Source organism: Pollachius pollachius (genome assembly GCF_949987615.1).
Source record: "Pollachius pollachius genome assembly, chromosome: 14".
In the NCBI taxonomy this organism is placed as follows: Eukaryota; Metazoa; Chordata; class Actinopteri; order Gadiformes; family Gadidae; genus Pollachius; species Pollachius pollachius.
This window is the reverse complement of record NC_136947.1, coordinates 12,802,516-12,820,747: the sequence shown is the minus strand read 5'-3', so window position 1 is coordinate 12,820,747 and position 18,232 is coordinate 12,802,516. Positions and strand designations below refer to the sequence as shown.

General features: G+C 45.2%; 1 protein-coding gene across 1 annotated transcript in view; it reads left to right on the top strand.

The window, feature by feature from the left end:
* The window catches only part of ctnnd2b (catenin (cadherin-associated protein), delta 2b), a 71,669-nt gene that overhangs the window by 14,341 nt on the left and 39,096 nt on the right, over window positions 1-18,232 (top strand). Inside the window, exons 3-9 of the mRNA XM_079751686.1 lie at window positions 6,633-6,667; window positions 7,504-7,620; window positions 11,510-11,661; window positions 12,277-12,468; window positions 14,406-14,551; window positions 14,945-15,183; window positions 16,169-16,300. Coding sequence (XP_079607812.1) covers window positions 6,633-6,667; window positions 7,504-7,620; window positions 11,510-11,661; window positions 12,277-12,468; window positions 14,406-14,551; window positions 14,945-15,183; window positions 16,169-16,300 — 1,013 coding nt within the window. The remainder of the gene's footprint in view (window positions 1-6,632; window positions 6,668-7,503; window positions 7,621-11,509; window positions 11,662-12,276; window positions 12,469-14,405; window positions 14,552-14,944; window positions 15,184-16,168; window positions 16,301-18,232) is intronic.

Genomic DNA, 18,232 nt, shown 5'->3' with positions numbered 1-18,232 from the left:
CTTCTAACTTTGTGTACATGTGCCTAGTGACTCCGCGTAACTGAGTACATAAACCTATAGTAAAACGGCTCATAACTAAAACGGTCCAGGAATAGATCTGCATATTTAGCATTTAAAATATCAATAATACATGCCCGAAATATCGACAAAGTATCATACCAACCTGTTGAGCAGCAAGCTAATATCTACTACAACACATTAATCATTGTTTTATCTAGCTTAGCGCTTAGCGCCCAGCGCTGGCACAACCAGGGCTGCCACCGCTGCTGCGGTTTCCTCTCCTGTCGGTTGTCATCCAGCGAGTTCCCAGTATCTTTGAAGTGCTTTCAACGTCCCGTACCGCCTGCCTCCGCGTCGCATTCAGACGCCCCACATTCCCCGGAGAGGTTGACTTACAAACGCCGCTAGTCATTATCCAAGCGGGGCTACGGTTATGATGATGACACGTGTTAGCGGCTTCCCACTATTCCGCTACACCGGGTCTTTTCAATAGCGTGGAGCGCTCAGGAAGCTAGCTTGAATTAGCTTGAATTAGCCCGTAGCGCCTCCCTAATTACAGCCCCATTTAGGATCGCATCCAGACTCTCTGGGTGCGTTTACGTTTTCTTGTGTGCACAGTAGAAAACAAGTGAAAATCAAGTGTCTTTGAATGGCGCGCATGACGAGCCCCTCCGCTAGCTACTACACGGGGAGAGACACTTCCATCCATTATCCTTCCAGCCGGCGTCAATTTAACGTACATTGCTTGTGGACCTCCAGCCAACACAGGGAGTACCGCATCCAAAGCAACAATGTGACCTTGTCCTCCCTGTGCCCTGGCCATGGGTGCGTGCTGCCGTGCGGGGCTTGGTTCCTGCGGGCAGGTGGTTCTGTCGGGGGGAAGACGCGTGAAGCCTGAGGCAGCGAGAGAAGGCTTCATTATGGGCGCCCACTGAGGCGATTCCGACAGGCACGGACACACAGGGCTCCGTATTTGGGGGCTTAGAAAGAAAGAAGGAATTGAATCTGACGTCATGGCTTTCGGTTGGGTGCAGCCCCTTAATGACATGTATTGTAAAAATATGCTGTAAAAGTGTCTGCTAGAAAACTAAATGTGAAGGACTACAAATGCTGGCAATGCAATGATTGCTACTGCATTCTTAACCTCACTTAACCTACTAAACATACAAACGTTTTACTTTGCTTGCTGTGTGAATGCTCTCTTTCAAGTCAACTACTTCACCCTGATCTTTTAATTTCTGAACCAAATAATAATCACAAACAACACAGAAATAACCCCAATGATGTTTTTCTGGATTAAGATTTCCTTTTTTTACAAAAAAATCTGGATAGACTTTGTTGGTATTTTATCTCCTTGGTTCTCACATTTTGGGCCAACCCAGTTCTGCAACAGTGGGCTATTACAATGGCGTCTGGTCCTTTCACCCGACAGCAACAACGGATAACATTCAGCAGGGGAAAGGTGAGAAGGGAACGTACACCAGCTTTAAAGAGTCTCTGTTGGGTGCCTAAAACCACCAGCCTCCTCTTTATTGTTATAGCCATGTCTGGCGTTCCACCGTATAAACCAACGTCAATTCAATTAAACAGATTTCCCTAGTCGATTTCCCTTCTCTCTCTGTCCCTGGCTCTTCCGCTTATGTCTGTTTCTATCCTTTCGTTCTCTTTTTTCTTTCTTTCTCGCTCTCTTTCTTTTCATACTTGTTATGTCTCTCCTCTCTGTCACTCCATTTCCCTCCCTCTCACTCTAATCTCTTTCTCTCCCTTACTCTGTTTTATCATCTTTCACTGTTTCCTCTGTCTCTCTTTCTCTTTCTGAAAGTCATTTTTCTGTCTTACTCTCCATTACTATCCTTCTATGTCTCTCTCAGTGTCTCACTCCCCCATCTGTCTTTCCCTCTCGTCCTATGTTGGCTCATTCCCCCTCTTACTCCCCCCTCGTCTCCCCCTCGTCTCTCCTCTTGCTAACCCCCATCTTCTCCTCTTCATCAATCTTTATTTATCTCTTCCCCCCTCCTTCTCTCCCTGCCTCAATAAGCAGTGCTCCTCTGTTTCCTTTGTAATGGAGAGCAATGTTGCCAAAACAGAAGGTCGGAAGATAGTGACCAATTTCTGACAATACCTATTTTCTCGGGAAAATGTGGCAAATGGCTTAATGTGCCCTTTAAAGTGAAAATGAAAGTAAAGCGTGTGATTGGCTGGGAGTATCGAGCCAGGTGGGACAAACAGAGGCTCCGGACAACGGATGGCAACCAGACATTATACCTCGAAAATACCCAGCATTACCGGCGTCTGCCCGGCTGTATTTTTTTCCTATTAATCACGCATTATGACAATCATTTGCCGAACAACACTTATTTAAGATGCACTAACTAGATTGTATATGGCTAGTGGGATGCGCAGACACACACACACGCACACACAAGCACAAATGCATGCAAACGCACACATGCTCGTTTTGGACCACAGCTCTTTAGTTTGTAAGAGATTCTGTGACACAACGATGAATCCAAACAGATAATATGACTGCATGTGTGCATGTGTGTGTGTGTGTGTGCGTATGTAGGAGTAGGCGTGCATTTGGTCAGTCTCGTGACACGAATAAGCAGTCATAAAGTTCTAGAACACAAAGGGAAAATTTTGTCACCCAGTATTTGAACTTGTTGAGCAGCATGGGAGAGATACTCCAATACATTTACACTTCTTTGAATTGTTAGTTAAACACTGAAGAGCTCCAGGCTGATGTGTGTGTGTGTATATATATATATATATATATATACATTGTATATATATATATATATACATTTATATATATAAATATATATATATACACACAAACGCACACACACACACACACACACAAATGCTAACGCACTAATATGCACACACGCACACACACCCACACACAAACTGCCACCAGGTGAGTATCATTAGCCTTGATTAAGTGCCCCGCTGCGGTGTCCACGGCGGTGATTCCGGCGCTTGCTAGCTCTGTCTGCCGCCACTGGCTCGTTAAAACACTGGTGCCATGGCGACATGAGGCCTTTCACAGAGGCCGGGCGGGGGGGGGGGGGGGGGGGGGAGGGTACCTGGTGACGGGATGAGAGAGGGAGAGGGTGGGAGAACCAGAGGGGGGGCTGGTTGGAGGGGAGTTTGCAAGGAGGAAGCAGAGGGAGGGGGAGGAGGGGGAGAAAGGGAAAGAGAGGGAGGGAGACTCTATTTCCTGAGTTCATATCAGGTATACCAGGCCGTCGAGGTGGAGACGGAACAGAGGGAGAGAGGAAGAGACAGCTGCACTGGGAGAGTGGAGGAGAGGGAGGGAGGGATGCTGGGTTCTTCTTGTGCCACACTCTGGGTTTTGAGGCATTAAATCTATGTTCTTTAATCAGTGAATTACAGCTTTGCAGACCTGATCTGTCAGAGCTCTTAAGTGGCTTCGCCAGGGTTTGTAATTCTGCTGTTTTGCTAACTCTGACCAGTAGTAAATTCTGCTGGGTTCCTGCCCCTCCCACTGTCTCATAGTGTCTCTAGTTGTAGTTGATCCTGGATTGGTCTGGTCTAGTCTGGTGTAGTCTAGTGTAGTCTATTCTGCTCTGGTTTAGTCTGATGTAGTCAAGTGTAGTCAATTCTATTCTGGTTTGGTTTGGTCTGGTGCAGTATAGTGGAGTCAAGTATATTATGGTCTGGTTTGTTCTGGTGTGGTTAAATCTAGTGTAGTCTGGCCTAGTCTAGTCTAGTCTGGTGTGGTTTAGTCAGGTCTAGTCTGGTGTAATCTAGTCTAGCCTAGACTTGTCTGGGGTGGTTTAGTCTAGTGTATTCTAGTCTGGGCTGGTTTATTCTAGCCTAGACTATAACCTAAAAGAAGGATTTCATTGTTCTGTGTGTGTCTCCATCACTCAGCCACCAAATCTTGGAGCTTATGCACGGCGGCTCAAGATGAGTAATTCATATACTTTGTCTCAAGTCCTGGTTTTCCAGAACATTCACTGCCTCAGTCTCTGGGAGCAGCAGAGTTGTGATTGTCAGACCAGCCGTGTGCACCAGGGATGATAGTCAACTCAAACTTTCCTTCTCTCAGTCTCTCTCTGTTCCTCCCAGTCTGGTCCTATTGAATGGCCCAGGCTTTGTCTGGTGATTAGGGTGCAGAATGTGTGTGTGTGTGTGTGTGTGTGTGTGTGTGTGTGTGTGTGTGTGTGTGTGTGTTTGTGTGTGTGTGTTTGTTGTTTACCGCTGTAATGGCTGATAAATGAGGGGCCTGCCTTGGCGTCCCAAGATCCCATTAACACGTGCCGCTTCGCTCCCCATCACAATTAAGTGTGGGAACACACACACACAGATACACAGACACAAACACAGGTCTGCAGACACTCCCAACACAATAAAAAGGCAATCAATGGGAGGATTTATGAGCATCTGTCTGCTGTCCACTGGCAGTAAATATAGCATTCAAGCTAGCCTTAGTGTTAGCCACGACCATCTTGCACATATTCTACACTTCAATGCCACCTGTTGAAAATATGTAGATTGTAGAATGTGAAAGAGGGCGGTTTAATTGATCCAGGAAATAGGTCCTCCATTGTGAAGTAAATCAGTCAGTATGTTAAATAAAAGATTTTAGTAACACCCATCCATTTAGAGTGGTCATTAAATTATAGCTGCTTTACTCTGAATCTAGCCAGTTGGTGTCCAAACTGGCCACTAGATGCATTACGGATTTCATGGTTGGATAAGACTGGATTGTAATAGGCACATTAAAATTAAGATACTACATTAAAACAAAAACAAAATATACAATGCCGCTAATATAAATTTAGCAGCAACATTTGATTGTAAACATCAAGTTTGTGTATTCACAATTGAAATCTGTAAAATGAAATATGTCAACATGATGGTCATAGTATGGTCAAAAATCACCACCACACAGGGAAGGAAACAGGTGGTAAAGACAGAAGACAAAACCATTCCCACAAAGTACAGCAATGGAAATAAAAACTACACTACAGTACATCCAACGAGGCAAACCAAACAAAACACAACAAAGCATACCCAATGAACAAGTAGGGCTGAGGAAACCAGCCAAGACAACATCACAGGCTAACAGAAACATTGCGTATAAGCAGAGACTCTGAGATTCACAACTAAATACAATGAGTTAAAGTTAACATGGGGAGCGCTTGTGGAAAAGTTTGAGTTGAAATAACTTCACCTAGTAGCCGTCTTAGTTGTGAACTTGAATACAGGATTTTGGTTGAGTCAATGTGATATAGTGTGCTAAATCAGCCACATACCGTCCGCTGGTAGTGAATATAGCATTCATGTTAGCCTTAGCGTTAGCCGTGACCATGCGGTTGTAAATATTCTACACACAATATTCTACACACCACCTACATGTTGAAAATATATGGATTGTATTGTGTGCTTGATTTGGTGTGCCACACTCATTCACACACGCTAAATCAGCACCATGGACAGAGGATGTTTCCTCTTTTTGGACAGCGACCATGACAATTACCACTCAGGGGTGGCCATTTTAGATGAAGCCTTTTAAGCCTTGGTAATAACAGTCTATAGTCTATTATATTACTCCGTTCTTTTCTTGGATGAAACAAATTAGTTGAAACCTTTGGGTCAACACAGTGTTTAAGAAGATTCAAGAAATACCACTATATATAATCAAATTCTATTCTTTATGAGAAAATGATATGTGTAACAATTACATATTATCGTCCTGGAAAATAACTTAGCATCACGTCATGGTCAAAAGCTTCTTTAACCACAATGAAACCTACATTCTTAATAAACAAGCAGGCAATAAAACTCATGGACCGGAAACCAATGAAATGACATAACTGCCGCATTTTAAGAAAACACAACCTTCTCACTTTTGTTTTTTAAATGTCTATATAATGTGTGTCAGTACTGTTTTCTGAACTGGCCATCAGGCGTCAGAGCGCTCACAGAGCGATCACATGAGCCTCCACTAGTGGTGATTGTCTCGTCCCAAGATACAAGACTTCATTCTGTCAGTATGCTCTCTCTGTAAAGGGGTCCAGACTTTGGAACTCTCTACCCACTAATCTAAAATTAGAGACCAACAGTAATGCTTTTAATAAAGAACTGAAAGCTCAAATCTCAACAACAGTGCTCACATGAATGGTTCTTAACTGGTTGATTGCTGGATCGTGTAGCCTTTGCTCTGAAGAGTATGTATGTAATTAACATGTAAAAATGCTTGCATTTGTTTTTTTGTTTGTTTGGTTTTCTCTTTCCTTTCTTTCCATTTTAATTGTTCTATCTTTTCAAAAGCCACCTGTGGACAAGTGTTGCGAATTAGCCTGTGTGCTAAAACACTTAAACAATGCATCTGGTTTGTCCAATGTAATTGCTATGTACACATCAAATAAACATTAATAAAAATACACCAAGGGGCGATCAAAACGATTCTGTGTGTGTGTGATTGAGTGTGTGTGCTGTGTGCCTTTCTTTGGGTATCCATGTGTGGCTTACATTGGCCAATGGAAGTGTGGCCTTTTTCACACTAATAACGAATCACAAATTGTATACACGAATAACTTTTTTTTTTTTAAATGGGACGTTTCCCTAACCTGGTTTTTCTTTTCTCTGATTTGCAGCTCAGCAGAGGACAAGTTCCGATGGAACAACCAAGGTAATGTCCCGCCAATACAGACCATAATAGTCTGATATTGTGATCCTTTATTGCTTTGGTAATATGTAGCCTGGTAGTGCTATAGGCTATTTATATTATGTACTGTATATGACTTGGGTGGCCATAGTGCACACACACACACACACACACACACACACACACACACACACACACACACACACACACACACACACACACACACGTGGGAGGGATACTAGAAGATGATGTTGTTGTAGTTGGATATGCCTTCCTAATGGGTTCCCTCATAAAGAGTCAAAAGTGCTAAACGATAAAAGGGCCATTATGCTGCAATTTTACTTTTCATATTTGTGCTGTGGTGTTTCATGTCGAACACTGATTAAAAAATAAAACCCCAGTAATATATTTTTTTACACTTACATAACTGATAAATGGTGCTCCTGGTTATTCCCCAGCAGCACTTGGAATTGGTTTTATTGTATTCATATTTTGGAGTCAGTTAAAACTTTTTTTTCTACTTTTACTTATTGACCATATGTTTAAACCCTGAGAGTGGTTTCAGAATAGCATTTATAGTGCCTTGCTCATGCAAAAAATGGGAGATGTGGGCGATGAGGTCTTCGTTGTGTGATCTGGTGTTTACTGTTTGATGATCAATGTTTGGTTATTTATTAATTGGTTTGTTTGATTACAAATGGATCAAGGAAGAGCCAATGTCTTCCTTATCGTCAATGGTTCGTTTTGATTTGATATCATTTGTTGTCCTTTTGTTTGTGTGTGTGTGTTTGTGTGTATGCGTGTGTGTGTGTGTGTGTGTGTGTGTGTGTGTCCATGTGTGTGTCCATGTGTGTGTGCAGATGGCCAGAAGGACATTGAGGAGGAGCTGACCACAGGTCTGGAGCTGGTGGACTCCTGCATCCGCTCCCTGCAGGAGTCTGGCATACTGGACACCCAGGAGTTCTCTGCTGGAGACAGTAAGACCACCTGTCTGTCTGTCTGTCTGTCTGTCTGTCTGTCTGTCTGTCTGTCTGTCTGTCTGTCTGTCTGTCTGTCTGTCTGTCTGTCTGTCTGTCTGTCTGTCTGTCTGTCTGTCTGTCTGTCTGTCTGTCTGTCCGTCCGTCCGTCCGTCCGTCTGTCTCTCTGTCTGTCTGTCTGTCTGTCTGTCCATCTATCTATCAGCCCATCTATCCCTGCATTTCTATTGGTTAAGCCTTGGTTGGTTCACGTCCCATAATTTAAAGGAATTAAATCAGGCTAGCGTTTGAACACGATCACATGAGCGTAACAGAATAGAAACAGATTATAGGGTTTAAACGTTATTACATGGGTGTAACAGATTAAAAGCGTGCTAGGGACACGCACCATCACATGGGTGTAACAGAATAAGAGAGTGCTCGGAATACACACAATCACTTGGGTGTAACAGAATAAAGGCATGCTAGTGATACACATGATCAAAGGGGTATAACAGAATAAAAGCGTGCTAGGGATACACATGATCACATAGGCGTAACAGAATCAAAGTATGACCGGCTTAGGGTGACGGGACGAGACAGGCTGCACACGCCTCCCGTCAAACTTCACACACTGGCGCTCAAAATTAACTCACAGCAACTTAGATGTGGAATGACCCACCTCGCTCTCTATCTGTCTCTCTACGGCTCCCCATGTGTTTCTCCCTCTCTCGCCCCTCCGTGCGTTTGATGGTGTTGTTCTATGGAGGGGATCCCAGGGGAGACTCTAGCTGTCAGGAGGCCTGCTTAGCCTTGCAGCCGGTTTGATATGCTAATGTAGCCTCGCCTAGGAAGCAGCAGGCACACAGCGCACACGTATGCACACACAAACATGCATGCACACACGCACGCATGCACTCACTCACTCACTTTCCACAATTATGCACACACAAGCACCTGCATCCACACACACACACAAACACACACACCCTACCCTCACCTATACACATGAACCCACGTACCCATGCATGCATACTCAAATACGGACACACAACACACACAGTCAGTCACAAACACAAGTGCACACATACGCATGCACCTACGTATGCATGCAAACAGACACACACAGAGACATTGGCACACAATCAGGCGCACAATCACAGATACACATGCACTGACACACTAACGCATGCATGCTTAAACACAGACCTGCACACAGCAACACTCACAAATCCCCCCCCCCCCACACACAGACACACACACACACAAACACACACAAACACTCACACACACACACACACACACACAAACACACAAACACACAGACACGCACACAAGCACATCCACCACCTAGATGCACAAATCTTCACAGGTATGAATATAACATGGTTTCTACACATACACTGATATATCTATATCTATAAATAATGCCTGAAGGAACTCCATTATAAGATATATTCAGTGTTTACTTTCTGAGAGTACACACATTTTTGGTACAGAGTGATGGAGAGGCAGTTTGAAGTCCTTTCCAGTGGGGGTCAATGCATCCTCAGCTCATGAAAGTTTCAAACATGTCAATACAAAAAATGAGGGGTCGGCCTTGAGTGTGTGCGTGTGTGCACATGTGTGTGTGAGTGTGTGTGTGTGATTGTACTAAATTGGGTGCTTCCCCCAAACTTCCTTTAACAGTCCTCTATAAGTCTTTAAAATCCACAGCAATTTTGAATCGCATTAATTCAAATTTTATTTATGTTGTTTATATCTGATTTTTGGTTATTATCATTTCTTTAAGAAAAAAACAAATAATAGCAAATTCAGCTCTAGCGATGAGTAGGACAGCTAACGTAATGCTACACTGCTCAGTGCCTTTTAAAACTAGGGAGATATAAATATAGATATGTCACGGTAGTGCTGAGGTGATTCTGTGCGACAGTTAACAATGCACAATAAACCGCTTTTGTAGTATATGACATACAGTACGCTCATTGACTATGTGTGTCGTGTGGTAAAAATACATTGCGATTTGTTCACATTTCATAGCCCTCACAAAGTCGCAGCTATTCACTGACGCTACGCAGAAATAAAATACCGTTCACACGCAAGATAGCGGATCTTCGTAGTCCCTAGCAACCACTCATGCCATTAGCAGCATTTAGGAAAGACCTTTTCCACGGACATTAGAACTACTAATGAGACGCGCTATTAAAAATCACAACTTGAACTGTCATGGTTGTTGTATAGAACTGACATTTTATCTTTTTTTATGGTTTCAGCAATTTTATTGAGTTTAATGTGGCCCTGCAGGAGAAAAAGCAGATAGGTAGACACTGCTGGAGACTGAACACCCCGGAACAGTCTTCACAAGGGGCACCGGTAGATGCTCCGTTGATGTTGGTTTTATAACGTTGTCCTGAAAGTGCATTCATTTATATGCAACATAGTGTCGTGCCCTATAGCCACATGGCCCTCCGCCTGACAACATGGCAGGAACACGGCAGGCATATGAATGGCATCACAGCTAGTTCAGGATATATGAGATGTGGACACAGGGGGAAGCAGGGAACCTCACCGGACCTTATACCTGTTTCTGGACTGCAGAGAACAGATTAAAAGTCTACCTACAATTATTATTATTACACTTTAGAGGATGATATCTTGAGTGTGTGTGTGTGTGTGTGTGTGTGTGTGTGTGTGTGTGTTTGGATTAATGAAGTGTGTTTGTGTGCATCGTGTTTGCACACCCACAGGTGACTGCGTATAAGTGTGCACCTGGATGTGCATGCATGCACATGCATGCTTGAGTGTACACAGGTGTGTTTGCGGACACACATGTGTGTATATGTGTGCAAGTGCATTTATTTACGTGTGTGTGTGTATGTGTGTGTGTTTGTGTGTGTGTGTGTGCATCTTATTTTCCCTATTCCTTGTATTTCCTGGCCTCATTCTGCTCCAGCAGGCCCTGGTCACCCTGTTCCTGCTGAATAATAAAGAGACGGGGGAGAGAGAGCGGGATGCTGGAAGAATAGGAAGAGGGAGAGATATTAGGGGTGTGAGTGATGGAGGAGTAAGAGCAGGAGGAGCACTATAGAGGAGAGAGGGGGGGGGGGGAGGTCCTATGTGGGTCATAGGAGAGGGTCACTGAGCAGGCAACCTAAGTACAGGGGGAAAGTATGTTGTTGTAAATGGATTAGAAATGTTCTCCTCTGAATACTTTACTTTTTTGGCGTTTCTTTCATCTCTCCCCTCCTCCTCTTTTGTCGCCGTCGTCTCGTTCAGTTCTCGCCGCCTCTCTGCCTTTTACCGTATGCCCTGTCAGCCCTCACTCCTCTTCGTCTTATCGTCTCATAGCTTCGCCTCTCTTCCAAGGTCTTCCTCTGGTGTCATTTATTCTGTTCTCCTTCATTTCCTCCTCTTCTTCAGTCCCCTCTTCTATCCTCTCCGCTCTCAACTCACCTCTCCTCATCTTCCCTCCTCTCCTCTCTTCTTTTCTCCTCTCCTCTCCCCCTCCCTCTCTCCTCTCCTCTCCTCCCCTCTCCTCTTATCTCCCCTCTTCTCCTCTCCCCCTCCCCCTTTCCTCTCCTCTTCTCCTCCTCTCCTCTCCTCTCCTCCCCTCTCCTCCACCTCTCCTCATACCATTTACCGAGGTCTCTCACTGAAAAAAATAAAAATAATAAAACATCAAACAGAAATGAATGCCAGAGGGTTTTTTTGTATTTATTTGATAAAGAAATAGCAAACACATAATAAAAAATTATATATATAATCCATGGCTCGTGTGCGATCCATTGAATATCTTCAAGGTCACAAATACTCAACATAATCACAAAGCACTATTTTCTTCCGCGTAGATTCTGCATATCATGTTAAGTTTACTCTTTCTGCTAACTTCCTCTAACCTCTTTCCCATCAGGACAAGGCCTCCTTTCCCAGAGTGCTTTGCAGCTGAACAACCAGGATGCATACGCAGCAGCCGGTTACCATAGCAACCAGGGCCTCATCCTGGGCGAGGGGGCTGGGCCCCGTGGCGGCCAGGTGGGAGGAGCCGTCCATAGCTACAACCAGGTATACACACACACACACACACACACTCACACACACACACACACATACACTTTACACAGACACCGCATACACATACACACACACGCATATACTCACACAAACACACACGCACACTCACACACACACAAACACATACACACACACACACACACATTAAATTAACAAGACACCACATACACACACACACACACGCACACATACACAAACACATAAATATACACATACATACACACCCATGCACGCAAAAACAGAAACCCATATACAACCACACAAACACACACACACTCACACACACACATACAAACAAATACACTTGGACTACCTGACTCTTCTCTGTTGGTGAAACAGACTGGTGCAAAGAACTTCCTACATGCCAGTGTATGTTTTCGCATGAACAAATACACACCTACACGTGACATACCTACACACATATTCATAGGATTTTGCACTTGTGTCTTCTAATTCATCTCCTTTCCCACTCACTCCCTTTCCACTCATTACCACTAACTCAAACCAATTGTCTCTCTCTCTTTCTCTCTCTCTCTCTCTCTCTCTCTCTCTCTCTCTCTCTCTCTCTCTTCTATCTCTACCTGACTCCCCCCTCCCCCCCTCCAGGTGACCTCCAACCGTGTGGCGGCCCATCTGGCGGCAGGCGGGGGGGATTCCCCCTCCCAGTGCCAGCGGGACTCGTACGCCCAGCAGCACGCCAGCGCCTTCCACCTGCCCTCCGACGGAAGCCCCGCCTCCTCCGCTGCTGGCAGCTCCGGACCCCCAATGTACTACTCCTGTGCCACGCTCCCTGCCCAGGTATGCTAAGCCCCGCCTCTAGCCCCGCCTCTAGCTCCACCTCCCCATACGCTCTCCGCCCAGGTACACTTAGCCCTGCCTCTAGCCCCGCCTCTAGCTCCACCTCCCCATACGCTCTCCGCCCAGGTACACTTAGCCCTGCCTCTAGCCCCGCCTCTAGCTCCACCTCCCCATACGCTCTCCGCCCAGGTACACTTAGCCCTGCCTCTAGCCCCGCCTCTAGCTCCACCTCCCCATACGCTCTCCGCCCAGGTACACTTAGCCCTGCCTCTAGCCCCGCCTCTAGCTCCACCTCCCCATACGCTCTCCGCCCAGGTACACTTAGCCCTGCCTCTAGCCCCGCCTCTAGCTCCACCTCCCCATACGCTCTCCGCCCAGGTACACTTAGCCCTGCCTCTAGCCCCGCCTCTAGCTCCACCTCCCCATACGCTGTCCGCCCAGGTACACTTAGCCCTGCCTCTAGCCCCGCCTCTAGCTCCACCTCCCCATACGCTCTCCGCCCAGGTACACTTAGCCCTGCCTCTAGCCCCGCCTCTAGCTCCACCTCCCCATACGCTCTCCGCCCAGGTACACTTAGCCCTGCCTCTAGCCCCGCCTCTAGCTCCACCTCCCCATACGCTCTCCGCCCAGGTACACTTAGCCCTGCCTCTAGCCCCGCCTCTAGCTCCACCTCCCCATACGCTCTCCGCCCAGGTACACTTAGCCCTGCCTCTAGCCCCGCCTCTAGCTCCACCTCCCCATACGCTCTCCGCCCAGGTACACTTAGCCCTGCCTCTAGCCCCGCCTCTAGCTCCACCGCCCCACTGCCTCCATGCGCAGTAACGCTTGGTTCTGCCTGCAGCTCTGCCTACTGCCCCGCCCATGGCTCCGCCTCCACTGAGACAGCTGTTGTCGCTGAGCTCCTGAATATTTAACCTCTTAAACTCTTGCAGCAAAAGGCATACAACACTGCCCTTATTATGTAGAAATAGTCATATCAAATTAAACATGAGAAACTCCGCTACAAGCACATATAAGTCATTTTTACACACACCAAACACAACTCAAACACCAAGCATATTAATTAGACAAATTAGACAATTAAAAATAGGCTGGAGCTTAAGAGGCTAATAATTCAACTTAAGATAAGGAAGAACTTTATTGATTCCAGACAGGAAATGGGTGAAGGACACAGCAGCAACAAATGAATCCCCTGACATAAGAAATTTGACGTAATAAAATAAATGTTGTCGTCATCGACAGTAGTAGAAAATGATGTCATGGCCGCTAAAGGAGTGAATCCAACAATTAACACAACGAACAAGAACTAGGCCGTAGAAGTCTGGTACACATGGACTGGTCTTGGCCTGTCTGACTCAACCCTTTAAATGTGCACACTGCAGCTGGTTGATACTCGCTTGGTTGTGTAAACTTTATCTCACTAAACCACATTAAATTAGTCCTACTGCCTCTGTGTTCATTAACAACGTGTACAAACTCTACCGGCTCAACAGAACAGTTTCCCTTCAACCTCCCATCTGTTGCAGCGCTGTAGGCTTCTACTGTTATTTAACCCGTGTTTCACCACAACATGGGGTTAACCACTCTGTTTGAGAATATAAAGGTTATTTTAAGAGTTATCTCATAAAGATAAATCAATTTCAACAAACCGTTAACAAAAATGAATCTACAATAATGCTGTGCTGATCTTTGGTAAAAATATCTTTTTTTAAATAAAAAATAATAAAAAGCTTGCAGGCAAATAATAACAGAAATACATTAGAGAATGAAAGGTGATAGTCTTCAGCAGATAAAACCCTCATTCACTACATATCTTTCTTTTCAAAGGAAAAGCTAAAAAATGGAATTGGATGGAAGTGAAAAAAAAACACAAAGAGAATAAAGTTTTAACATTAAGCTCTCATCCTCTTCTCCCTTCTCGCCTCCTCTCTCTGTAGCGTGTGAGCTCTCCTCTGCAGGCCATGGGTTCTCCCACTAAGCTCCAGAGGCTGGCCTCCACATCCTCGGACATGCCCAGCTATGCCACCCTACAGCGGGTCTCCTCGCCCAAGCAGTCCCCCAGCCGGCTGGCCAAGTCCTACAGGTACCTCCAACGACAACGCCTCCAGTTTGAGTTTGATTCCTCCTATTTGTCCGGGAATGTATGGACAGTACAGACCTCAATTGAAATAATTAACATTGCTACATATATTGTGTAATTGTGTGTATTTTTAATGCAATTTTACATTTTAAATTATATGCTATAAATTTGTACTCCTGCTTACACTACTGCTACATTTAATAGAGCAATTCAATTGTGCTATTATTTGGTGACCATGGAGGCATGTCATCATACTGAAAAAAAAGGAAGTAAAGAAGACTCAAGCCCCTTACTTAATCACGGGTTATTTTAATTCCTATCTCTTCAACGTGCACGCTAACCCGCACTCCACGCTACTTGCTAACCGAGACGCTAACTCCTCCCCCTACCCCCCAGCACCTCCTCCCCCATCAACATGGTGGCCGGCGCCGGCTCCTCCCCCCTCGCCATGGCGACCTCGCCGGGGGGCAACCTGTCGGCCGCCTCCCCCTTCCACGTGCTGAGCTCCGGCGTGGGCAGCTACGCCACGCTGTCGCCCACCAAGCGCATGCTGCACCACGTGGGGCCCGACGGCTACAAGATCTCCCACGAGCTGTACGCCAACGCCACCCTCAAGAGGCCAGGGAGCCTGGCAGGTAGAGGTCAAACGCCCCTTTATTACGCCCCTCTGCGTGTCGTCTGTCCCTGTGTCGTGTGTGTCGGGGGGCCGCAAGGCACCAAGAGCTGGGATGGCAAAGAGCAAAGAGTCTTAATGTGCCTAAGTTAACGCACACACACACACGCACACACACGCACACACACACACGCATGCACACACACGCACACACACACGCACACACACACACACAAACACACACTCACACACACACACACGCAGAACCAGGGTCGCCCCATCAAAGAAGACTCTCCTGGCTGACCCGACCCCAACCTTAAAAGTAGAATCTACATTTTGAACCCAGCCTGCATTTAGACTATCGAGGACTATTCAACACTGGTCAACACTATCCAGCCCATTCCACACACATCACTGGTGCCATGTTGGTATATCGTGTGTATGTTTCTGTGTTTCACTGTGTGACTTTACAGTGTCAGCAACTGTTATTAAACATTGTAACTATTTAGGGCAATGTGTAGCGTTTTTTGCATATGAGATCATCATTGTCATTCCATTTTCAATCATTTAGTTTTACTCCATGATTTGCAACATTAACCAGAGGCAGCCCGTTTATAATCTACTATTAATCAAATCTTCAGCAAGATATATACCAATAGTCAGTAGCATAGTCATGCTAGTGAGAGTATATCTTAATACAGTCTCGCCAAGGCCTTTAGCACTTCAATGGTACTTTGGTGCTACCATGATAGAACTTTATGCATAGTGTCTCAGCAATACATTTAATTCAATGTTCCATTGAAATCAGCTCCCATACCTAAGAATCACCTATTGATCCATCCCTCCACCAACCATCCATCCATCCATCCATCCATTCATCCATCCATCCATCACTTCATGCATAACCATCAATCCATCCGTTCATCCAGATCTATCACTCCATCTATCCACATCCATCCATCCATATCTAACACGGCCCCTTGTCTGTTGTCTCCCACACCGTGCAGGTTCCCGAGGGTCGTACAGCAGTCAGCACAGTCACCTGGGGTCTGAACTCCGACCCCTGCAGTCCCCTGAGCACCACATCGACCCCATCTACGAGGACAGAGTCTACACCAAGCCCAACCTGCGGGGACAAGGTCAGTTCAAACCATGTTTGCTTGGCTAGCTTCACGTAGCCTAGCATGTCATAGTGTTCGATGGCTTAACTTAGCCTAGAATAGCCTAGTGCCACCATATGTTAGCATAGCATGAGTTAGCTGAGTATAGCTTAGCTGGTGTTATACAGAAGGTGTCTGTGAAGGATGGATCGGTGCAACTCTAATGAAAGGTGCAATCATGTTGAAAATTAGAATTATAATGATATTATTAATATGCAGTTCTTTAAAGAAGTGTAAGAAAGGTTAGAACGCAAAGAAATAACTAGTGAAAACAAATAGGAAGGTATATACTGGGAGGTCAAGTATAAGAGGAAAATTGCGGTAAAACCAAGGCTAGGAAGCTACATGCAATGAGGTACTACTTTATATGCAGACGAGCTAGCGAGTACAGCGATTAACCTAAAGCAGCACCAAACAACCACTCACTAAACCAAAACCAGGTTCAACGAGAGGCACAAGATGGAGGTTTGGAAGGGGAATTAGGGAGCGTGAGTGAGACTTTTTGCATCTCTTTAAGCTTCAAAGTACAGACATGCTAAAAAAAGACCCAGTCGAGACTGAAATTTGCCGAACAGCGTTGCACATCACCCTGCCCATTTTAACCGGGTGTATATTTAGATGTATTTATAAGTCACAGCCCGGCGACGAATGACATTACATCACACTCCTAGAATAGCAACACAAAGCTAATAGGCGCCGCGTGTGGTACAGAGCGAGGATGTTAAGAAGTTGTGCGAATATATTATGACACTCGGCAGCCTCACTCCCTCACCCAAAGCCCTGTAGCGGAGGATTTCTGCCTCCCTGTTTTTCTGCCCCGTCATCGCTACGTGACATTTAAGCCACGCGGGCGATGCTATCATTCTCACTGAACAATTGTTTAGCGCTAATTTATCAGTTAAGGTAAACCAATGCTAATTGCCGGTCACAGAAATTAGCGTTTTTCTTTTTTTTATTGTTTCAGAAAAAAAAGATTTAGTCTCTGTGGTAACAGTGTGTTGACTAATAATATGTTTTGAAGACGTAGACACACATTCATCTGACTTAATCTTATGGGAATTAGTCTTGGGTCATTTGAAAACCAGGCGTATCGACCATCGCTCTGACATGGTGAAATAGTGCGTGAGCTAGGAGCTCCTTGCTTCTGCTTAATGACTCAGGCAGGGAAGAATCTGGAAAGAATAATGAGACATTTAAACAAAGAGGCCGATAGTAAATCTTCTGTTTGAATAGTAGTAGTAGCTGTAGTATATATTGTATTCATACCAAAATTATTGAACTCTTTCTGAATGTTTAAATCAATATATAATTATATATATATCTGTAAATATACTGTGAAATCTTTATATGCATTTGGTTCATGAAATGTATCTTTGTGCATGTTTTATAGTGTACGGTATGCCGTCTTCGTGTATGATTAATGAGCTGGAGCACCATGGATACACTGTGTGATGTATCAAAAACAATGATGAGACATCACTTTGAAATGTATGCTTGTGTGTGAGCACATGACACAAGCAACATTGACGTTTCAGCTTCAACTCCTAAATTCACCTTCCTCTTCAACTCTGAAGGCCTTAGATGTCCCGCTAAGTAGATTGTAGCGGCGCGAGAGCGTTTCAAGGTCTGTCATCGGTGTCTGTCTTTGTTTTGAGATGGCTCCGTGATCATGAATAGACAGAAGTTAAAGAGGGAGACAGGCTGTCAAGGTCTCGTCATGGTTTTCAACCTCACCGTCGTAGAGACACACGCACTCAAACACACATGCATGTATACACATAAACACTCACTCACAAACACAAACTGGCACATGCACACGCACACTGGCAAACACACAAATCCACACACACACAAGCACTGGCACATAAATCGACATCCACACACACACACACACACATACACACACATGCA